At 37.9% G+C, this 24850-nt stretch overlaps 1 protein-coding gene across 9 annotated transcripts in view; it reads left to right on the top strand.

Annotated features, from left to right (window-relative positions):
• GRIK1 (glutamate ionotropic receptor kainate type subunit 1) overlaps nucleotides 1-24850 on the top strand; it is a 173893-nt gene that overhangs the window by 115412 nt on the left and 33631 nt on the right. For 5 of the 9 annotated variants that reach the window (XR_010473272.1, XR_010473273.1, XM_065066141.1 and 2 more), the window contains 4 exons: nucleotides 1565-1618; nucleotides 3265-3438; nucleotides 7098-7241; nucleotides 21736-21843. Coding sequence is in view for 6 of the 9 variants with exons in the window: in XM_065066141.1 (XP_064922213.1) it covers nucleotides 1565-1618; nucleotides 3265-3438; nucleotides 7098-7241; nucleotides 21736-21843 (480 nt within the window). In the remaining 3 variants the exon portion in view is untranslated. Of the gene's footprint in view, nucleotides 1-1564; nucleotides 1619-3264; nucleotides 3439-7097; nucleotides 7242-21735; nucleotides 21844-22927; nucleotides 22973-24850 lie in introns of all 9 variants that reach the window. The other 4 variants (XR_010473271.1, XM_065066122.1, XM_065066111.1 and 1 more) reach the window with 1 other exon arrangement.

Genomic DNA, 24850 nt, shown 5'->3' with positions numbered 1-24850 from the left:
AGTAATTGGGTTATTTCAATACAATTTTAGCTGAAGAGACCTGCATCAGAAAAATCCTGACTGGCAACACCTTCCGTAGCAGGGACCTTAGGCACAAATCCAGTGGCTCCAGGGAGGAGAACTAAATCCAGTCAGGTCAGCTGGGAAACAGAGAATGCAAAAGTTGTGCATAAATGTGCATAAATAGGGGAGTAACATCAGTATCAGTCTCCAGGATTGCTAGATTGCTCATTTCTGTAGGTAATAAAATAACTCTGAGAAATGGAATAGGATTATTAAAATAAGAAAGAAAAAGGCAATTTTGACATGAAAATTCAGTGGAGCATTTCAATAAAATACCTGCATTCTGGCTTGATTTTTTGTGCCTGGAAATGGATTCCTTGTTTGTGATTAATACTGAGCTGTTCTTATTATCTACCACAGCTTAGAAAGTTCAGGTTCTTCCCATTTCTTATGTCATGAATTGCCATACACAATCACACAACTGATTTTCAGAGGCTTTTGACATGAATTTTGGCAAGCCAAATCACACTTTTTTCCCCTGTCTTTCAAACAGGTATTCAGGCACTGCTATAAGTGTCCTAAAATACTATTAAAAGCAGATGTTTACTCTACTGGGATCAAGATTGAATAACATTTAACCTTCTTCTGTGTTACTGTCATGATAATTAATTCTCCAGGAGTTTTCTAGCTCATAATTTCTCCTCCTCTTCACAAGATTCCAGAGAGGGCAAAATACTTTCATCATGGTAAGAGTGTGTGTGGATGCAGCGACAAGTGTAGGTGATGCTGGTCTGAAACTGTGGAGCATCCTGTTATACACCATCAGGGATGTTCTACAAAAGCATCCCCAATGATTTTTTGGAGAGAGGCTGAGGGAAAAAAACACTTCCCTCTTGAAGTTTTCTGCAATGTGAGGGCTGGGAAGAAAAACTTCTTCCTCTTCTCCCTGAGTTGTCCAGCTCGTATGCATTTAAATGCCATTCTTACTGTGTAGACCTTCAAAACACCCGACTCTGGAAAATTAATCCGGACCAGAAATCCTTTTGTACCGATTGTTTTGACAACCTCCTGCAGACCTGCCTTCCCCAGGTGGAACAAAAGACATTTATAGAAGCTTTCTTCTTCTTCTCTTTTTTTTTTTCAACCCCCTGGTTTATCTCAATGAGCACTCACCCAGTGTCTTGTCCTCACATGGTAATGCAGAACACAAAAAACCCCACACCTAAGCACTTTTCCCTGCAATTTCCATTGTCCACCAGTAAATGATTTTGTAACACTTCTAAAGTGCAGACTAAAGAATTTCACTTTTAAAACATAAGCTCCTTGTTATCACTAGTCATTTTTCTTGTCCTAGAAGTTTTGCAATCTTTAATCTCTTTCCTGAGCAGAGGTGATAAAAACGTATTTTTTGCTCCTGAAGAAAAATGTAGGTTTTGTTGTAATCAAGTTTTCATAACCTGTAACATATTGTTCCAGATTAAACAATGCTTTTCAAAAGAGAGAGCAAAAGACTGAAAACATCCAGTGCAACGTACATTCACCTTTCAATCTCTTTCAACAGATTCTCTCCATGGGAATGATGACCGAATACTACCACTACTTTTTTACAACACTGGTAAGGAACACTAAATATTTGGGAGTGGATTTTCTCTCTTGCAGAAAAGACAACTAAAAATGTCCACTTTTCCTGAGAGATCTTTGTTGCCATTATTCAAAGTAACTCCTGGAGAAGGAGTACTAACATTCCTTAGTAAAATCAGGAGTCACTTTAATGCAACTAAAATTAATTGCAGCATTGTGTTTAAGGAGGAGCCATTGCTACAGGTGGATCAGAGCAAAACAAAGTAATGAATGAATGGCTTTGCAGTGGAGCCAAGGTCAAGGACTCCAGCTGATGCAGTTCATCACTAAAATGTTTGATTTACTTATAAAAACAGAAAATCACATATGTAAAATCACTTGGGAAATTTTATAATAAAATAAAAACCCTAATTTTTTTTTATGGTACAAATCTATAAATACTTATTTCTGCACATCTTTCCTACATTTGAACTGATGTGCTATATAAAAATGTAACTCAATCCATGCTTAAGGTCCATTTACATTGTAGATTAGAAAGACAGCAAAGAACCAATATTGCTAGAACATTGCTAGAGGGCTGGATTATATCTGTTCGTGTGCATCAGCTGATTCTTTATTTCCTTTCCACATAAAATTTTATGTGGAAGCGAAAAATCGTTTTGAATCCAATAGTCAATTCATTAGTCAGAAAAGACTCTCTAGCTGTTTAGAACTTGAAGGAGTAGCTTGAAATAATTCTCTTTGAACCCATTTTAACATGAAGGAAAATGTGAAAAATTAGGATTTACTGTGGAACTTAAAATAGCAGTGAATCTAACATAAAATGGTAACCACTAACAATAATATGCATGAGATAGTAAAGAGCAGTAAGCAGTGCTGGTGGTATCTAGACGTTGTGGTGTTGTAAATGTTGACATTTTGACGGTTACTGTGGTATTCGACTATAACCAATGCATTTGTCATTTTACTAGCCTGCTGGGATCAGCAAAAAGTTGTCTTGAAAAACAGCCTTCAGGCTTTGAAAAGCAGTTATCATATTTCCACTGCCTGATAAATACAGCTGTGGAGTGTGCTGCACAATTATATCCCTTGGAATACCCATTATTTTCCTGCCCTGTAAATGCTGAGCACTGAAGCGCATGGACTTACTGTACACTGGCCTGACACATCCATTAGACATACTGGCAGCAAGTCACCTGAAGGAGGCAAGGCAGGAGAAAAATAGGATTCATAAGTAGTAAAAGTGCATCGCTCTCGACATCTCTTGGAATTTTCCTTCCCTGAGTTGAGAAATAAGCTTGACATTGGCCAGCTAATTCCTCATGTTGGTTTGTCAGAGCTGTAATACTGAAGACTGCTATAAATTAAAATTAGATACTATTGTGCAGGTTGGTTGCAAAATAGTGCTGTTGTGGGGAAACAGATATTTGTGTTCCAACAAAGCAGATATGTGGTTTGTCATAAATTCCACACAGCTTTGGTTTATTCAGATTTATATCTGAAGCAGCTATGACTCGATTTTGGGGGCAAGCAGAGCATTCACAGGGAAGGGAAGGAAAAAAACAACACTTGAGCTTTTGACTGAAAATCAAAGACAATTTTGGCTTAATTGTACCTTCCAAAGAATTTGCTTTAAAAATACTACATCTGGTTTTGTTTGTTTTCTTATTGGTGATTTAGGATCTATTTGCATTAGATCTGGAACCTTACAGATACAGTGGAGTAAATATGACAGGCTTTCGCCTGCTCAACATAGATAACCCACAAGTTTCGTCGGTCATTGAGAAATGGTCAATGGAACGTCTGCAGGCACCACCAAAACCAGAGACTGGCCTTCTCGATGGCATGATGACAGTAAGTGAACAACTACAATGGCACAAGAGTACCTACAGCGTACTTTGCAATGCTGTTTTAGTGGATTTGAACCAATCCCATTACTGCTTTGTTTCGCAATAGAAATGCTGAAGCAGCATCCCCAAAACTGACTTCTTTTCACCTGCTTCTCTACAGAAATGCATTTACCCTGTGAACCGATGTGCTCATCTGTGTGACAAACCATTGCTGGGCAGCTCTAGAAACGAGTGACAATTCTCTGTCATGGTGCCGTCCAGCTAATATCATTCATTTTATTATTGTCAAATGTATATACTGCTGCCTCATTTCTCTAATAGTGTTCTGTATGGAGTGAAGAACATAGCAGGAAACAAAACTTTTAGAGCAGGTATACAATTTATAGCCTGCAGGGAAAGATATTGTACATGTGGACAGATAATAGCATTTTTAAATTGGAAAAGTGCCCTTTCTCTTTATTTCCATCATCTACAGCAACTCTGGCTTTTAAGATATAATTTAAAGATAAATGAAAGGTATCATCAAGCCAGGAAATTAGGATTTCCTCCCTACCACTCCCCCTAGAAGCAAAAGAAAGAATACGAACAATTACATGGACAGCGTGACTCCATTCAGTTTCGTGAGGTGAAGGGTTGACATCTTTTTGCAATATAAGAACATGTGTCTTATGTACTGAGTGGACTTTGAAATGATATGAAATAGACTTTATTGCAGATGATTGCAGGGAAAATTTTGAAACATTCTAACATCCTGAAGAGAGATACACTATTATGTGTGATATCTGTAGCATTTCAAAAAATTGTAACTTGTTTGGGCAGTGCGGTTATACTCACTCATACATAAAACAGGAGAGAAATCTCTCTCTGGGAACTTCTGATGTGAATACACAAGACCTGCAAGGGTAGCTGTACACACATAGGTATTCACCTGCATTCACTCAACTGTAAAACTAGGAAAAAACGAGTTCTTATTAGACTCTTATGGTGTAGTCTGTATCTCTGACTCTTATCCTCTCTTTTGCATTTCAATAATCTCCTAGTGTCCTTGATGCTCTGGAACAACATGAACACGAAGGAAAGCATCTTTCTAGTTCACTGTGATCATTTAAATATTCATAGCAAATTCTGTGTATTCAGTTTGATGAAGAGCTGCAACACTGCTATGTTTAATTGACAATAAGGCAAGCTGAACAGTATAAGGAGATCAGGATTACATGTTCTATTGTTAACTTAGGATTTCTCCTTTCTGGTTCACACTATACTGTTTGCCCTGATGTCAGCTTGTAGGAAGTCAGCAGGGCATGACCAAGACTGTTTTGAGTTCATGTGCCACTTTATGCCCTAATTGCAGACAGAGGCATAATTGTTCTAAGGAGATCTTTGGGTCCTTTTGTAATAATTTAAATAGAATACAAAAGTCAGAAAGAGAAGTTCCAAGAAAAAGTCTTAGTCCCTTTCTACTTATACACAAGTACGGACATCAGTGTAAGGCATTTTGCTTCAGAAAATGAGGTGACCTTTCTTTCCTCCGTGCAACCCAAGACCCTAAACCAGAACAACAACGAGGGGAAAATAAAAGGCTAAAGGAGGTAATACAACCTTCCAGTTGCTGCAGGGCAGGATGGATGAATAACAAGTCACACAAGCATGAGATTCAAACAGCCAAGTCTGGCAATGCTGCCAATGTATGAACACTGCAGGATCATAGAATCATTTCAGTTGGAAGACACCCTCAAGATCATCAAGTCTAACCATAACCTAACTCTGGCACTAAACCATGTCCCTAATGGGACATCATGAGATGCACCATGTTATCAAGTACAAGTATTGGTGTTTCCAGATAGGAGTGCAAAGTGAGGTGCGCTGAGGCATTTTCACCAAGCATCCCCATAGTCTGTAGGCCTGGAACACAGACAGACACTGGCACTCCAGTGATCAAGTAAAATTCAATCCTGAAGGGACACGTTCCCCTGTCTAATGTAAAAACTGATCTGAAATCCATTGATATTGATGGGAATCTTTCCATTGATTTTGATGGATTTTCAATCAGGCCTTTAGTCTCAAGGCCTGTTTGGAACAACTATCAGTTTTAAGATACTTGACACTGAGAATAGCTGTTATTGTCTCCTCCTGCTTGCCTCACCATTTATAATGTTTCAGTTTGCTCTGACAGTGGAAGCATTGGTTTGGGCACCGTGTCAAGAGTAGTTCTTCATCTGTAATATATTAAGATTAGTTGATAAATTCAGATCACCTTTGATTGCCAGGAAAAACCTCCAGTGCTGATAAGACTGATGCTGTTGTAATTTACTTAGGTAAATGAAACAGACAAAGAATCAAAACTATTAATTTCCCAAAGGAATCACATGGGAAAGGAATAAAAAATGAATTAGCCTTGCAGTTCATATAAATGAGTCCAGTTTCTCATCTTCAGAGTTAGTACTTTTTTTTAAGACCCTACTTAATTTTTCAGTAGCTTTACAAGAAAGGTAAGCAATTTATTTTTACAACATCCCTGTGCATTAAGCAAAACATGGCCATTCCCACCTCACACAACAGCACTGAAGCACAGTGCAGGTAAAGGTGCAATTTTTATAAAACTTCCCAGCAATAGAGGATTACAGAGTGTGCGATCTCAGTTTGAGGCTTACTGGGAATGCCTTTAAACCAATAAACCCATTCTTAAAAAAAACACAGATGCACAACGAGTATCCAGTAATTTCAGAAATATTTAGTTGTCTTAGGAATATATTCATCTGTCCTGTCTTAGAAAACTAGTAGTAAGATGTGTAAGTCCAACTTACTTAAACACCAAAAAAGTACCTTAAAATGACAGTTCACCTCTCTCTAAGATGGCATGGGAAGTATAGCAGTGGAACAGCCCTAGCACAGTCTCAGTGGGGCTGTTTTTGTGCCAAAAGAGAGCAGTAAACACATAGAGACAGCAGAAACCTGTCTGGTGGGATACCTACTAGCTGCTTGGTGGGATTGATTTCCCTGGAGAGGTGGGCCTGCCTACCCCTCAAGGAAGAAAGCAATACCACAAGTGGCCATGAGAAGAGTGGTGATAAGGAGCAAGCACAGGCCCAAGGGGACAGCCCTGCCACAGATCCCATGCCATGCCACCATGAAATGCGAACCTGCAGGCTAGTCAGACACTGGCTTGAGCACCGTCATGGTGCTTTCAAACGACACACCTCAAGATGCTGAGAGTCTTTGGCAAATCCCATGAGGAAATTATAGGAGACTGAGTACTGAGAAGGGCTTGGCCATAAGACACACCTGGAGGGTGGGACCTAGGCTGCTGTATCGCCTGAGGCTTGTTAAAACTCCTCTCCATGCCACAGAGCTACCTGTGTGCTCCTTTCTATGCCAGACCCACTGACCTCTCTCTTCTGTTGCTGCCCAATGAAGTTTTCTTCTCAATGCTCACATGAAAATACTCTGAAATTATTATGAGCTAAAAAAAATTGAAATTTGTCGCACCTCAGATTTCTATGGAGAGCCCACTAGCGGCCTTTTCCATAATAGCAGCCCAGGGCAATGGTTCTCAGTAGAGAAACGAGGGGGACCAAGCACAAAGAAGTACCTTTAAAAGGTACTTTAACTGTATTACTACTAAAGTATTACTACTTTAAAAGGTCTTTCTGTTTTTTCATGCAGACTGAAGCAGCTCTGATGTACGATGCTGTTTACATGGTAGCAGTGGCCTCCCAGCGTGCCTCCCAAATGACTGTCAGCTCCCTGCAGTGCCACAGACACAAGCCATGGCGTTTTGGACCCAGATTTATGAATCTGATAAAAGAGGCAAGTGTAAACCATCTGCTTATGGTCAGCATAATCCTTCCTGTCTTCTTTACCATCCTCGCTTGTGTTGTTGCTCCCTGCTCTTTGTCATGTGCGATGCTCTGGTTCCTGCCACTTGGATAGCCAGTTTTCCCTCACGTTCCTAGCATTGTTGATTTTTCAGACTTTCATTCTGGTGGAGATTTTATCTGGTCTTTCAAAAACAGAAACTGCTAAACCCTAGGTGTGATACAATTTCAGATTAACACACCATAAGACTTGCCAGGCTTTTACCTTGGCTAATGTTTATTATGGATGTTTATAATTTCTAATACTGTGCTATAACTAACAACAGCCATTCTAGAAACTGAAAGGAAAGTGAGGCTGTAGCTCTGTCCTTGTTTCACCACTTAATTCCAATTGTTTTGCAGATTATTTGGTCAGTAATCAATATCCAGAAAATATTGCAGCCAGTATTTCTAAAGAAGTGAATCTCTTCTTGAAGTCATGCACTATCCCATAAGAATCTGTCACTGAGCTAGCTTGATTCACATATGTTCTAAAAAGTACACAATTTGACTGAAATGCTTTCACTCTCCCAGAAATTCACTTTTTAATGTGAATTTCAAATGGAAACTTTTGCTTTAGGGAAGAGTGTGGAAATGAAAATTGGAAATTATGGGGAGTGTCCCATACATATTTAATCTTTTTTCTCAGTTCTTGTCTGTGACAGTGTGATTCCTATCAAAGCCATATTCATTAGCACTTGTGTAGGTGGAACGGGACCTATAGGCTGAGGTACAACGTAAGTGGCATCAGCAGATCAGGACATACACCTGAATCCAGAAATACAGTAGGAGTAAACTAAAAGACATGACATGTGGTGGTTACAGAACATGTAGAAGAGCTGTCATCACCTTCTCCAGACTTTTCCAAGTGAATTTTTTAGAATTACCATTGGTAATGTACAACGTGGTGATTCACCTACACAGAAATAATTGAAAGTTACTTAAACAGCACTATACACACGGGTGTTGTATGAATTTTAAAGTTTCCTTGTAAGTTTCTCTCTTTGAACTTTTAAAGAAAACACAAGATACCCCAATACTTGAGGACCTGACTTAAGAATCAAGGAAGTTTTGAGATAGTTTTCTCACTGCAATACAACCACAGGAACACCCCAAGGAGTCAGGGGAGCAGCACTGGTCAAGTTTATTTCTATCACACTGACATCAGCCATGCTGCATCCATCTCCTTCACTAGGGAGGAGGTGGGAAGACTGTAGCAGGAACAGTAGAAGACATGAGAAAATTGTCTCAGAAGTGTCTGTAAGAAAGTTAAACTTCTTCTGCCCTCCCTTCTGATTTGATCTAAGTGGGAACTTCTGCTCTTCTCAACCTCAAACTAAATGAGGTAGCATTTCTAGTCATACGATTTGTGGTGTGTTTTAAGAATAATTATATTGAAATTGAAAGTTAGGAAAATACTTTGTCTTCGTGAATACACCTGCATAATTGTACAGCGGTGACCTACTTATTTTGGATGATGTGAAGTATATATCATATGGGTCCTGAGTCCTAAAACAGAAGAAGTACTTTGACCAAGAGTACCAGACATATCTCAGCAGATCCAATTTGAAGCTTAAACAGTTATACAGTTCACATTTATCATGTACAGATAGCTTCTCTTGAATGGAGCGAGATATGTGAGCTAATTACTGATTGTTTTGTAGATAGTGTCTTTCATGGTCAGTAAAACACTGATTTAAATACTCTGAGAGTCTTATCTTCCTGTTTCTATTGTAGCCAAAAAAGATGGCTGTTAAAAGTAGAAGATAAGGTTTAATAAGACAATATTACATTTCCCATAAAGACTGTAACAGATGTTGGAAACTAAATAGCAAGTGTATTTGGACCTCCCTAGTTCATCTGATTTGCTCAACAAGGATAGATGAACTTTATAAATTTGGAATCAAGTGAATAGGTATGGAAAAAAAAGTCAAGCAGTCAGAATTATAGTTTGGGCCCACAAAAATACAATTTAATTTTATTATTCTGTGATATGCTACTGACAGTCTGTGAAGGAATTTTACAGACTGGTCTGAAGAAAAATATCTTCTCTGTACTGCAGTCTAGATAAACAACTTTCAGACAAAGAGATTGCCTGCAATGAGTCCTGCAGGTGTTATTGCTTACCAAATACTTCAATGGCTCTGTGGTGGGTTTTGCATTCTATTTTAGTGATGGTAAGAACTGCAGCCATCTCATTTGCTTTGCCAATGCTATAAAATGCCAGGGTGATGGTAATAGAAAGGACCTCAGAACCTGCCTGGACACGAGCAGGTGGAAAGCCTCTGACTTGTATAGCAGATCGTAGGCTGCTTTTCTCTTCACTCAGCAGATGGAGAATTATTTTTTTCACCCTGTCATTGTCCTGTTTGGAAGTCAAGTTTCAGGTTTTGTCTGGTCCTCAGGTACACACAAGTTAGCTTCTTCTTGAAAGAAATTGGAAGGTGGACATCCTAGGGCAAAATATTGCCTTTTGATTCATGCCAACCTGAATGCGTGTGTGAATTTTCAGAGTACAGGAAAAGAAAAGATGGCTGGTTTAATGTGAGGATACTCCTCTCTCAACTTTAGGACTTCAGGTAAGAGTGCCAGGCAAGAGCAGTAGCAGACCCACTGTCTATTTTTTTAATGACCAAGACTTGAAGCGCTACCAGCAAGTCTATAGTAGAAAAGCACTAACAAAAATGTCTGACGCTGTAGAATAACCAGTTATAGAAACAAAAAGAGTAATTTTCTATGCTTTAAAGAACTCATCAGCTAATGGTGACTGTAAGAAGCATTTGCAAAATCATAGAGAGAAGCAAGTTGATCAAAGCCCCCTAGCCCTGAGCACAGCTTTGAGGTCAGAGTGGTCATCAGCCAGCTCCTACAAAGGAGAATATTGCATAAAATACACTATCTGGGATCAAGACTTTTCTACAATAGCTTATTAAGTTATTTTTAATGAAAAGTAAATCCTTGTCAGAAGCTTTTATCTCTCAGTGGCCTATTATCATTCATATCTAAATGATATTTTAATCTTTTAGCCCTTGTGGAAGCATTTGCAGGAAGTACATCTTACCTGTGCCCAGAAAGAAAAAGGAGGCTGCTGTCCTCCTTCATAAACGGAATAGAGAGACAAAGGATGATTCCACCTTTCCTAAAAGGAATATGTGTGTAAACATGAAATAGGTGTTTATGATTGAATTATCAAATTGCCTGGTTGTGTCCCCTTTAAAGCATGAGATAAGCCCCCAAATAATGATTATCTGTTATTCAGTTATCATCTAAACTGATATGAGCTCCTCTCACTCAAATCCAGTAACAATTAAAAAAATGACTGCATAGAGAAGCATTTCAAAAGACAGAGATGCAGACTTTATCTTGAGTGAATTTATTAAATCCCCTCAGAGTCACACACACAAATATCAAGGATTAAAAGAAAACTGAAGTATTTACATCTACCTTTCAGTTTATGTTGGTTTTGACAAGATACATTTCAAGCACATCCAGTTAGTAGAAACCAGGAGTGAGAGTGATTCATCTAGATTTTGCATTGAGTAATTGAATGGAGCCTTCTTTTCATGGTGTGACATTACAAGCTCACAAACATCCTCTGAGCTGAACTGATACCTTGTGTAAGCTAATGTAATGACCACAGAAAACAACAAGATAAGTGGACTTGGTCATTCAGGCACTACTATGTCTGTAAAACTTTCAAGTTTCTGTCTCAACTTATTTGTAATAATTCTTCTGAGTGAAGTTATTCCAGTTAGACTGGAGAGCCAACATCATTCAAATACCTCTAAGCTCAGGAAACTCTTTCCTTAGAATTTATAAAGGATTTCCTAGCCCTCTGCTAGTTGATTCTTGTTTCTACAAGTAATAAGTGGTATGCCTTATAGAATGTCTCTGGCCTGCAACAAAGACAAGGGTTAGTAAATTATGTTCCTGAAGAAACCTGCTTAAATTCTCACATAATTTTTCATTGTTAAAGATTTAAAGTGAGACCTTAATTTAGCTTGTTTTTATATTTGTTGAACACATTCTACAGTTTTAAAGAATCTGGCACTGTGTGACTCTGGTCTGTTTCAAAGACCTGCTTTTACTCTATTTCAAGTGCAAAATTAATTTTTAAATAAAGACTTATTCAGTCCTTACCTCTACAAGAGGACAGCAATGGACTAAGCATCAAGAAATGAAATTACACAACAGGGCCATCTTTATTATCTTAAGTTGTTATTTTTCCTACTTTTGGAAAGCATATTGATAATTCAGAGTGCGGTACCCTGCATTCTGGTTACATTGGCTATAAAGGGTTTTATTTAATGTTTCTTCTTTACAAAAACAAACAAACAAAAACCACCAACAAGCTTATCCTATATACTGAATAATGTATTTCCTGGATTTTTTTCTTCCAAACTCAAGGCATTTAAGCAAATGATAGCCTTGCTATGTAGAAAAAGAGACCTCTCTATAATCAGGAAGACTGGGAAGCAGGAAGGTGTTATGATTTCCAGTCACCACAAAAAGAGCTGGGAAGATATGCACCACAGGAAAGAAGTCTCGCCAGTCCTCTGAGCTGGACTACTTCTTCATGTAGTGCAATGACCATAGAAAGCAACAATATGGGTGGACTTGGTCATACAGAGACTATCAAGACTGTATATTTTTCAAGCTTCTGGCTCAGTTTATTTGTAATAATTCTTCTGAGTGAAGATGATTCAGTGTGTTAGTCACTTGCTAGCCCATACTTGCCTCCAAAACCAGTGGTGGGTTTCCAAAAAACCTCATCCAGATTGATTTTGTCCAAATTTGGTGAGCTGTCTAAATTTTTGAGAAAGGGACAGGAACAGACAAAGCCTTGATTAACTGGTATCAAATCACAGGATGTAATTTTCAGGGGATTCTTGATAATAACTAGCTAAATCTAAAACAAACGTAGAACGTCATTGGAAGAAGAAGGAACCAAAGATTTTTCATTACAAGAAAAGCAGGAATTTAAAATAAGGCAGAAGGGAAAGCAAGCCATCTGGGGAGATATTAATCATTTTTTTTTGTTGTTGTTAAAATTGGCAGCATCTTCAAACAAAGGAACACAAAACATCTTGTAAGAAAACAGAACATTTCTTTTGTTTTATGGTCTTTTATTACTGCCAAAGTCAACATGTGAGAGTGTTTTCATGGGAATAAAAATCTACAGAGTGGAATGAAAGAGAAGAAGTGAGCAGTACAAGAATCTGAATGTAGGAAGACACAATAACTCACTGTCTCCCCCGCTATTTGAGGAAAGGTCTGTGTGTCAGTCACCTGATCTTTCTGCTGCACAGGTGTCTCTATGCATGTGACTGGGGAAAGATGACATAAACCAGAATTTCTTCACCTGCATCTTTGTCATTTTGTTTTAGTGTTGAGCCAATTATAGCATCTATAGATACTGGCTGCATTTATTCTCCGGGCTCTGATGCAGCAATATTTAGTTAATCCAAAGATTAATCCAGCTATTTACCTTGGTAGGACTTCTCTCCTAGAAAATTTGATATTAGCATTTGATCCACTGTTATTAAAAGAAATAGTTTTCTTTGTTTTACTTTTTAGAAACGTACTTGTCCATAAAGTAATGGATGCATTTCTTATATAAACCTATTACTGTTTCTGAAAACTCCTAATTAAAAAAGCAAACAAAACAACTGCTAGACTTGCATCCCATGATAATTTATTAGAAAATAAAAGTCAGCTTTCCATGAAGATAATGTATGGCTGAGGTTAATGCCAATAGGGATTCATATTCTGAAATAAAGCTTCAAGTGGAAAATCACTTAATTTATGCAATGATCTGTGCACCCATTGCAAAATAATGGTCCTAGAATTTGCATACTAAGAATAAATACATATTGGACTGATAAAAAATTATCTGCAAGGTTCTGATACTGTGATATCTAAAATCAAAACAGGAAATCTGACAAAAAAATTATGTATATTTTCTTCCATTCCATTTTTACTTTATTAAATATTACCTGAAAAGTAGATTTGTTTATTAAAAATGAGCAAGAATTATATAAGGTGTTTTTACCTGAATATATGGAGGGTATTTTGATATTTGCTACACAAAACCTTTTTTCAAAACATATTTTATATGTCCTTGCCTACTCAAAGTTCTGACCCTTTACTCCACACTGATATTTCTATTTAAGTTTAAGTGCATGGCCTAAGCGAGATCATACTTGTTTGTATTGGAAAAGCTCCCAGGAGCCCTAGTCGCATCACCATCAAACCATTCACTGTGCACAGTCTTTGCTCCAAATAGCATATGAGGTAACTATTAGATGCAGATGATTTAGGTTTTGGAGCAGTGTACTCTCATTGAAACAACCTGTTCCTCAACCACGCTGCCTCCTACTCACTCATTCACAGATTTGTCTGCACTTGGTCCCGTTATCTCAGTTGGAAATGGCACGATGCTTTGCACCACATAAAGCCCGCACAGGCTCCATATCATCCCTGTCATTCAGTTGGTCAATGTCACTGTAAGAAGACAACAGCTCAGCTCAAGAGAACTTTTCCCACTCAAGATGCTGGGTGGGAAATGCTGGGTGAATGCGAGAGCTTTGGTTCAGCTCCTGCCTATGCCACAGACTGTGCAAACCTGAGCAAATCACTTCAGCTCCAAAAACTGTGCCATGGTTACCTGAGAGGGTAAAACCGGTCATTGCTTGGCTGGCACTTCCAAGGATCAGGCTGTTCACCATCCATCCTTGTAGCTACTACATCACTCTAAAACAGAAGCAGCAGAAGCTAGAGTCTAGGTAAAAAAGTCCTGGAGCTGGAAATGCTGTGATTCCCCTCTGTAAAAGATGGATTATGGCTAGTTAGTGTATTTAGTCTGTGTGGAACAGGATTTCTCTATGTACTGTCTCACCTATACAGGTGGTAGCTCTTACAATGGGATCCCAATCCACATTGATGCAGTAGTGTAGATGCTTCAGTGACAGTCATGTTCATGCATGATAGGACAGACTCTGTTCTTACTAGGAAGAAGAACAGGCGAGGTTTGACCTTCCCTTCCGATTCTTCACACCCACTCCCTCATCTCTGGTATTGATATCAAGCAACCTGGCAGGTATAAACTTTAAAAGAAGCCCAAGGTTTTTCAAACATATGCTGTGAAATGAATCCACCTAAGCCTTCATCCTCAAGTATTCAGGGTTCATTTGTCAAATTTGTCACACCATAAACCTTTCATATGACTACCCCTGAACGTCATTAAGCTCAGCCACTCCTCTAGAAATCAGTGCTCTTGAATGGCTTGCAGAACAGCCTATGACTTTCCTAAGAAATCCCTCTTCCCTATTTAACCACCATTTCTCTCTTGTTTCAAGGCAACTGTGTGCTCAGTCTTACAACAGCTGCCTAAACCCCTTCCTAAGAGCAAGCTTCCCCCACACCTCCTCTTTTCCATTCCAGTGCTGCTTAGTAAAAGCCTGGGACTGTTCCAGTCCTGGACATCTTCAGAGTAAAGAGGCTACAAAGCATTGTGATTTTCAGTGGGGCAGATAAAATCTTGTAATGATGAATGCTGAAATTCTTTCTATTACATCTGTTACACTAGATTTGGACCAGGATAATGGAAAAGTCATACACTAACTCAGTATATTCCATAATCCTTGAGGATCTCATTTAATAAGAGGATTAATTGTAAGAGCTGATAAGTAGATGTGTGGCTCAGAGCACATTATGAGTTCCACTTTAACTAGAAGCAATATCACTGTCGCTTAAATATATACACTGCCTCTGCAATTCTAATAGAGAAGGAGCATTCTCTTCCAAAAAAGAAAGAAAACCAAAGGAAAACTAAAGTAAACCTTTCCTTGGTCATTACTGTTTTGGTTAGTATGTATGGTTTTGGAAGATTCTGCAAAAGTGATCTATGGTGTTCTGAGTATGTGGTGACAGTAGGTTTAGGTATGCCTGTGTTTTATAAATTTTTCAGATATCTGATTTTGTAGTCAAGAAGAAAAAGTTGGGAGTGGAAAAAAAAAGGAGAAAAAGAGCTCAGTCATTGTCTTGTCTCTTGCCATCAAGCAGCACAATCAATATTCTCTGTATATGTGCATTAATCTTTTTCAGTAATTCTGTAACCCTGAGAGTTCTGATCTGTTAATAAGTCTAAGACCCAATGGAATAGATGTCATTGCCTGCCTCTGCATTTGGATGTCAGTTAGCACCACAGGCCTCATCAGAAATTTGGGATTACCCATTCAAAACTAAAGCAGATGTTCACCTTCTTTATAAGTAGGTAACGCTGACTAAACAGAGCAGCTCTGTCACTCTGTTACACCTGATATGCTGTTTGAGATCCCCTTGTGTACTCATCTGCCTCCTCTTCTTAAAAGCTGAAGGATGTTGAACCCGAAGTGACATGGAGACACTTGCAGAGGTTGCTTTGCTGTCTTTCACTCTAGGTTGCTCCTGTTTAGCTGAAGTAAAATGTTCTAGTGAGATGGTGGCTAAAGGAAATTATGATGTAAAGTCTGTCTTCAGGGCAAGACTGATTTCCTTTCAAGTTGCTCATTTTGGTAAACTAGCAGAGAAGCAAAATTAATTTCCTAATCTCAGTCCAAACACAGTGCATTCATTTTAGAGGATATGTAGGTCCAAAAAGACAATGATGTTAGAATGTCTCTGCCACTGTGCAATGGTAAATGAGCAAACATAATTTGGGGAGTTGAATACTAATGCTTCCTCAATTCCAGGTCAAATGATTGGCAATAAGTTTTTTCATTCATCATTAAGAAAAGAAAGAAAAACAATGGCATGGTGGCAGTGTAAGTTAATACCTTTTACTTCACAACTGTGGTTAATTAGAAATGTACATCAAATGAATAACTAATGTTCTGTTTTGCCTAGTAGCTTCTAATAATAAAAATACAGATTATGACACCAAGAATTAAAAATATAAATATTCTTGGCCCAAATATCCATCAATACAAAAATACAGTCAATTTACTTGCCTTTGTAGGTTACCTTTAACATGCTTGAGAAAGCAACCTACTGAAAGTTAAGATAACCCCATTGACAAAACTGAGCAGAGAAGACATCCTTATTTTCGATCAGACTTCACTCTAGCTTCTGAATGTGATTCTCCCATACTGAAAAGTTGAGCTAACCAGTTTATCTTCCAAGCTCCCATTAAATATGTAGAAAAGGAGAAAGGAAAAAATACAGACTGTTTTACAAAATAGATCACCAGATATGACCCATTGTCTACTTTGGAAATTTCATCAGTTAATTGCAGGGGAGTTTTTTATGTGTCCAGATGCATTCATAAGGCTTTTGAATGAAGAAGACTGTCATTTAGCGTTACATATCCAAGAATAGTCTTCACATAAGATGTTGTTTTTAGTGAATTTACAAAATTTTCATATTAAACAATAATTCAGGCTTCAGTAGCAGATGCAAAGTGTCCAAATATCTTCCACAAAGTCAGGTTTGAACCTTATGTTCTGTGGGATTTGGGAGCTGAACAACAGAACAGGTCATTTTCTGCCACAACACTGTGCTAAAATAAGTTTTCTATTTGCCTTTTCACTCAGAATTTTTATGAATTGCTTTTTCTATGTATTTTAAAAATTTGTTAAGAGTTATGACATTTTTTCCTCATACCATTTAAAGTGAATTCAAAATGTATACATGTTTAGTAAGTGATGTACTCACAGTTTCATTTGCATTTAGTAGTGCATATGTGTTCCTTGGGTGTTTTCTTCTCAAATTACCTCGAGACATACGTTCAGAATATGGGGTCTTAGTTTTTGAACAATAAGAACAACAAAAGGTTAAAACTGGTGTTTGAAAGTCTAAAGAGATTGCTTGACATAGTACAAGTGGAGGTCTAAAGAACAAGTTCAGAAAAGCTTTTTTATTTCATAGGTTTTTGGAATGAGTGGAATTTTCATAGAAGAGTGGAAATGTCTTCACATTATGAAACATTATTAAAAATGATAGTTTGAAAATTAAAATAAGATTATGCCCTTGTATGTTTGTTTTACCAGGGCACTTTGAATACTTTAAAGAGGACACTGAAAAAATTAAAGTTTTCTAATCTGAAACACAGTTATCCAGTATCTGTCACTGTGACACTGGACTCGGAAAGAGAAAATATGCCACAGGCAGATGAGTGGATAACTGAAGTATTTGAATAAACATATATTAATAAGAAAAAAGCAAATATATAACAAAAAAGCAATCATTTTGTCTGAGAAAGACTGACACTTTTGTATGCAGCAGCACAATACAGCATCTACAAAATTGGCTATATCCTATTGAGGTTATATCATAAAGCTGAATATTTGCTCAGTCAATGCATTATATAAACATTGCATTATGATTTCTTTGTCTAATTATATCTTGCTATTACAAATCTAGAAATATGAGTGAGGTCTGGTAGTGACAAAGGAAACAGAATATGAAATGTACCTGTTGTTTTGCCCTAGTAAGTCTGGTAGCAGCTGGACTAATTGATTCTGTGGCTGAAATGTTGATTTTTCTTTGGTTGAAACTGTAGTAATTGATTCAAGATGACGAAGTGGAAATTGATACAAAGACCCTATGATGCTGGTGCGAATTGATAAAAAGCTTCTGGAGTGTTTGCTCCTAGAAGCTGAGTCAGGTTCCTTTTCCAGTTGTTATGATTTTCCATCAATATATTTAAACAGAAACCAATGTTGTAATTTGAGTATTTAACTCCAGATGCCAGTTTGTAGTTTATTCATGAGCTTAATGTTTTAAAGTATTAAGAATATAAAGTTTCACAGTTTTAATTAGGTTGCTTCACATATTTGTGCTGTGTCAGGTACCCAAAAGCCTTCAGAAATTACTGAAGACTTATCCGTAATCTATCTCCTGCCTTTCCAATGCTTAGTAAGAGTCTGAGTAGCTGCTGGTCCTACACAGCTCGCTTCTCAACTACCAGTTGAAACCAACATATTGGCTTAATACCCCTTTTCATTTAATAAATAGGAGAAAGTAATCAAATATTTACAACTTAGAAACAGGAATAACAATTGACTGATAAAACACAGTATTGAAGAATGTGAGACCCTGTTTTGAACCACAGACAAATACTGCATTGCCCTAGCGCTGCAAACCAAGCTCCCAAAAGAACAGCATTTCCCCATGGTTCTGTTGTCAGAGGCAGCCTGTAACCTTGCATAAATGAGATCTGAGCAAAGAAAAGGATGTTACAAACAGAAGCCACGGAAAGTCACATTTTTTTAATCTAGCTGCAAGTTATATTCAAAATTATGTAAACAAACAAATTCTTTCTGTAAGAGTTTCACATTGTGTCCTTAGTTCCTCTAATATTAAAGCAAGGACAGAGTGCAAAAAAAGCAATTTCTTTTGATGAATTATATTATTAGGTTCCGATTCAATTTTTATTATATCCTGTAACATTTAACATGGAGTGTCACTAGAAGCATTAAAATTGCTATAAATCTTGTGTATAAAAGCATGAAATCCCATTGCTGTGTTAAACGGTCATGTGGTTTCTGACTATTCAGAAAGTTCTGCTTCATTTCTGTTCATTAATTGCATTTGAGAACTGTGCGACTGCTGCCTATTCTGTTTGCCTGAACACAGCGCCTAATTGGCACTTAGATCCTTGATTTACCTGACAGGTGTCTAGAAGTGGTGGTGTACAACTATGATTTCAGAGCAATGATAATTTTCACTGTTTTCATATGCAGCAGGCTGTTTTACTTTAGGACTCAAATAGTCTTAAAAGCTTGAAAGTTTTAGCACAGACTTCAGAAGGCCTGGGATGGGCTGTAGGTTCCTAGCCCGTCCCTTCCTCTGTTTCTTAAGGAAAAGTTTTGCTTCTGATCAGGAAAGATTCATCACCTGTCTGTCTAGACATGCTGCACATACATGCACCACAACTGTCTTGAAGTCAGAAATTAAATTATGCTCACTGCACTCGACCCCAAATGTTTTATTTTTATTTAGAATAAATAAAATCTATAAAATATAAATCACTAATAAAATTTAGAGTTTGAACATTTTTTTAAGCTTGTGCCTTCACCATAAGGATCTGAAAAACACCTTCAACATTTAAGATTAACTCTTCTGAGAAAGACTCCCTGACTCCTGTTTAGATTTCATATGGACTTCTCTGCTACCTTGAAATTCAAGCGTATATCTATGCAGTTTATATATTTTACTTCATTTTTTTTAGTGTGGGGGTAGAAACACCTATGTCTATTTTAAAAAGTGAGCTTGCATTTCACCATATAAATCTTTTTGACGAGAATGGAGATTTAGGCTCCTGATACCATTTCCAAAAATAATGTGTTGGTTTCTTGATTCCTTTATTCAAGATCATATCACATTAGCAGAGAAGCTGAGCATCTGATATGTAATCAATAAATGTAAGCATTTCACAGAAGCAAATTGCCCTCTGAGGAGGAATTGATCTCTAAAGATCACATTTTAAAAAATGTTCCATCTTTATCAATAAGAAATGAGGGCCTTGTCAGTGTAATAAAAAGACAGACAGGGAAAGATATATTATACAATGAAACGCATTCATATGTGTCCCCTCCTGCTATCTTAATTATATCAGCATACAAAACCACAAGTTTTCACTGCTTACAGCTGAGATTTTCATATGTTCCTGTGTAATTAAGATGGAAAGTCTCATAGAAGGTTTGTTGCATTTGTGTTTTTCTATTCTTATGTTACTTCAGCATGGTTTGAAATCCTGCTATGTTTCCACAAAATTCTAGACACACGAGATTTGTCTGAGACACATGGTGATAACACCCCAGCATCTGAGATTACATCCTGCAGATTCAGAGCTACAATTTAGATTTAGCAAGAAGGGGAGACACCATTCAACAACACTCTGCTGTTTTTTAATGCAGCTTTCCTTATGTCATCCATCTACAACAAATTGAATGAAGCAAATAACAATGTGCGATAGAAAAGCTTATAATTTAAGAATTATATGACTGACAAACATGATAAAAATGCTATCATTTATCATTGGCCTTTTTTTTTACCTTTCAAGAATTTAATCTAATGTAGGTGTAGTTCCCAAAAACAAATTATAAAAATTGTCTGCAGTTTGAAATCCATCAAATACTTTCTTTTATAGGTAAGCTTCAGCTTTGAGGACAAAATAAAGGCTATATGAGAGACAGATAGACCTCATTTAAAAGAAAGTGAGCTTGCTGAGAAGCCTACAAGATACAGAAAACTTAAATTGCAGAGAAAGTCAGTTATGGACATTAATCTTGCAGCACTGAAGAAGTGTTGCCCAGCACAGGGTATTATTATGGCTATACAGAGTGATGTACGAAGTCCACTGCTTTAACTTATTGCTGATGCTAATGTTTAAAACATGGAAAATATTATTTAACTTAATTATGATAGAACAGTAAAATGCTGCCTGCTGTACTTCAAACACCTATGTAAGACTTGTGTGTACCTTATGCTAGAAAGTTTTTATTAGGTCTCTGTGACTGGATGAATTTTTCCTGGAAGTCTGTTTTTAGAGCTGTTGTCATTGTGCCATCAACACCTGTGAGCACAGGCAGTGTCAGGAATGATGCTCCTCATTTGCTTACCTGGGAGCTTGTGTCTTCATCCTTGGTGATGTGAACTGCGTGGAGATTAGTGAAACAATTCAGCTGGGATTTGCAGCAAAGTCCAAGGATATTAGGAGTCCAGTGCTGGTGGGGGAGATTTAAACACTACCTGTCCAGGAAACCAAGCAAGAATGACAAAAGCTCTTCTGTCATTTATCTTGTCCTCGAAAAATCTGGATTTCACAGCCCTGAGTAGCAGAGGTGGTATCTATCATGTAAGACTAGGAAGTGTTAAGAAAGCTTTGGTGATTTAGGTTGGTTAGCTGCCTTGGTTCACTGAAGACCTTCTGGGACTCCCATCCAGCACGGGTTGTCATTTGTTACTCATACATCATGCAGAACTTAGAAGGTCCTGGGCTGGGGTAAAGAAGATCACTCCAGAGAGGCAGGTGGATATAGGCTGTCCTACTCTGAGGTTCGGACTCAAAGCTTGGACAATGGCAGCTTCCCTTTTTTAATTTCTTAGTGAATTCTTATACAATGCAAAACTGGCCTGTCTTCAGACATATAATACTGATTTTATTCTCTCTTTTTCTCTCTTCAGTGTATCTTTTTATATACAGTACTAGGCATATGTAAATCAATACAGATAAACTGTCACAAGCTTGTTACTGATTGTAAAATACAAAACATATTGAAGAGAAATTTCATAACAAAAAGGTTGAAAAAAGTGTTTTTTATTGAAGTAACAAAGCCACATATATTTAAAAATTATTTGGGAGTGATTCAATGCTAAGGTTAATTTAAAATGTAATGTTTCTTATGGCTTCAGAGTAGCTCCTACTGATCGTTACAGGGAAGAGTGTTTTTGTGTTCACACAGGCACGGTGGGATGGCCTGACAGGGCGCATAACCTTCAACAAAACTGATGGCTTACGGAAGGATTTTGATTTGGACATTATTAGCCTCAAGGAGGAAGGAACAGAAAAGGTAACCAGATCTTTTGTAAAACAATGACAGAAAGCTAATTTGACAGGGGTGTAGGAAAGTCTGTTCTCCTCAGCTTGAATCTACTGTGCTCGGGGTAAAAACCACTGTGCTCAAGATTATTTAAGTCAAAGTCAAAACAGAGCTACTAAGATTGTTTGATTATTTTACAATGTGCACCTTGAATTTTGAGGTATGGGATAGGAATTTGGGACTGGAAATAATTACTTGAATGGAAATAATTATTTTAAGAGCACATTATCTTCAGTTCTGGCCACTGTACCTTGGTGTGGTAAATTCTTATCTACAGATAAAACCTAGACTTGTCTTACATGAACTGCTTTTAATAAATGTGACATGAGGGAGAAAGAAAAGGAGGAGCTTGAGTAATAATCTCAAAAAGAGTTGAGATGTTAAAAACTCTTAATGTTTTTGAGATTAGATCAGTTGCTTTTCCCTCACGTCTCTAACTGCTTATCATAAATTGTGCTGAAATTGTGAGACTACAGGGAGCTAAGTGAGTTGTAGTGTCTTTGTTTGAAAACAGAAAGTTCTGCTTGATACAATTTCAGAAACTGGTTCTGCATTCAAACAAATGACAAATGAAAATCACGTTCCTTCAGGACACTCAGGGAAGCATGCCTCTGGAGATGTTGTTTTCCCTACTTTACCACTTATGAATTCTCCTAAAGATGCAGAGGTGTAAGGCAGGAATACCTCCTTGACTCGCAGAGACCATAGAAAGGAGCCCAAAGCCATGGATGCTTTGGCCAGATGGACAGGGCTGCTGGTGGCATCCAAACCCTGTCGCCACCAGCCAGGGCCCATGCTGGAGACTGAGGGGGACTTTGGGGGGTCCCAGAGAGAGGCGGGGTAGGTGTCCAAAATCCCCAACACAGGTAACATCACCAGCTCATGACAGCTGGAGGCAGCACTGCCCTTGCTCTGCGTACACTGGCTTAACTCCGAATGATAATTGCTGATGGGTTCATTGAGACTTTAAAAGTAATTGTTCCCACAGAGCTCTCCAGACTGGTTCTCTTTTCATTTTTAATGAAGCACTCTGTTTATTTTTCTCTGTACCAAGGCTGCTGGCGAGGTTTCTAATCATTTGTATAAAGTGTGGAAGAAGGTTTGTACACAGATTGGTGACGCAAAAAACCTTTGGGCTGGGTCTTTAGACTCATCCTTTGGGTTTTGCTAGTGACTCTCATATTGCAGTTTAGAGACAACAGACTATCCAAGAGTATGAATTTTTCTAGTAGAATAAGTTTTGTCCCAAGTTGCGACACTGTAGTTCCAAATAGTAAAAATATCGTGGCAGGATAGCTTTTCCACTGTTTTTTTTCTAAGTATTATTTTATTTCTTGGGAGGTATGTTTTCCCCCTATAGAAGCTCCTGGCTGCAGCAAAAGCAGTCCTTTTCTCAGCTGTTATTGTTCCTGATTCACCTAAGATTCACCGTGAGTTGTAAATTTGCACCATTTTGAATGTGTATTAGCGTTAGCAGCAAGGACTGTTTTAACATACAGGATTATGGGGATTTTTACCTCCCACAAAACGCATACTGTGCAGGCAATGTTCAAGCATTGTTGACTCAAAATTTTGACAAGTGTGTTATTAGCTCCTTACAGAAAATAATATAGATGGTTAAGTTGATGCTGTCACTCACTAACACATAGAAATTGGAATCAAGGTTGTTTATAAAAGATCTAAATTACCCCAGGAATCTCAGCCCTCTTTTAATGTGAAGTGCCTCTGGCTGGTGGATAAGACACCGAAGTGGGAGTCAGAGATCAGCTCCACACACTGCTCCCTACTGGAGGTACAACCCACAGCTGCCATTCTGTAAGGAGAAGACAACAGCTGCATTTACCATGTTCAAAGTGTTCTGGAGTCACAACATAAAAATTTCTTGTAACACTTAGAATTATATTTTGTATGTATTTCACACAGATGTTATTATTCCTCACCCCTCCCGCACACACAGTTAGAAAAGGTTTTGGTTTGGGGTTGTTTTGAGAGGAATTTTAATGCTATGGAGTAGACCAGTGCAAAACATCCTATACCACTCTTTTTGTGTTCTTATAAAGCACATACTTAATAACCTTGTTCTAATCTTCAGTGAATCAGGCTAAGGCACAAAGGCCCTAATTCCCCTCATTACTGGTGAACAGATCATCCTACCTGACATGCAGAACGCTGTTGAACCAATCTCACTTTTTACTCTAGGCATTTTGTGTTACGCTGAATTGATTTAAACCAAATTACAATTGGTTCAAAGCACAGGCTTGCTGAGAAGGGCATATGACACCTCTCAAACTTGTCACTAAACTGCAATAAATCCCCTGGATTCACCATAGTGATGTACTACCTTGGCCTCATTCTTCCAGTGCCCCCCCGACCTCTTCCATCACTCTAATCAAGGCTGACCTGTGGTGTCATTCTTTTATCCAGACATAGAACGGTCTCCTGGTGTATTTTGTATGCACTGTGACTGTGTCGCTCCATGCTCTTCGTGGTTATTCTCCTCTTCCCTGCTGCCAGCCGATAAAAGCATATCAAGTCAGCAACAACGAACAGAACGGCTCTTTGGTTAACTCAGCCACCTCGGTGCAAATTCAAGGATACTGGTTATTTACTATATTTCTGGCACAGGTTATCATAATGTCCAACATTTTATTTTGTGTGTACTTTCCATATCAGTTTTGCAACCTGATCTAGTTTTGGAAACAAAGGGAATGACTGATAAATGCTTGAAAAAGTAATTAAAAAAAAAAAAAATGGCTTGACTTCCCCCATTAAGCATACTTTGGAAAAAAGGATGTGAAAGGTGAAAGCAATGGCACCCAGGGATGCAAACCCTAAGTTTGTTTGAAATTACACAGTTATTACCTCAAATCCACACTCAGCAGACACAAACTAATCTGCTGGGTTTGGTACAAAGGCAACACCATCTCTGCCTCAGTTAACAATCAAATAAAAAATGTCCAGCCTGAGTCTGAAATGA

The sequence above is a fragment of the Columba livia genome, chromosome 1 (genome assembly GCF_036013475.1).
Source record: "Columba livia isolate bColLiv1 breed racing homer chromosome 1, bColLiv1.pat.W.v2, whole genome shotgun sequence".
In the NCBI taxonomy this organism is placed as follows: Eukaryota; Metazoa; Chordata; class Aves; order Columbiformes; family Columbidae; genus Columba; species Columba livia.
Note: the sequence above shows the minus strand (reverse complement) of the source record. Positions and strands in the feature narration are given on the sequence as shown.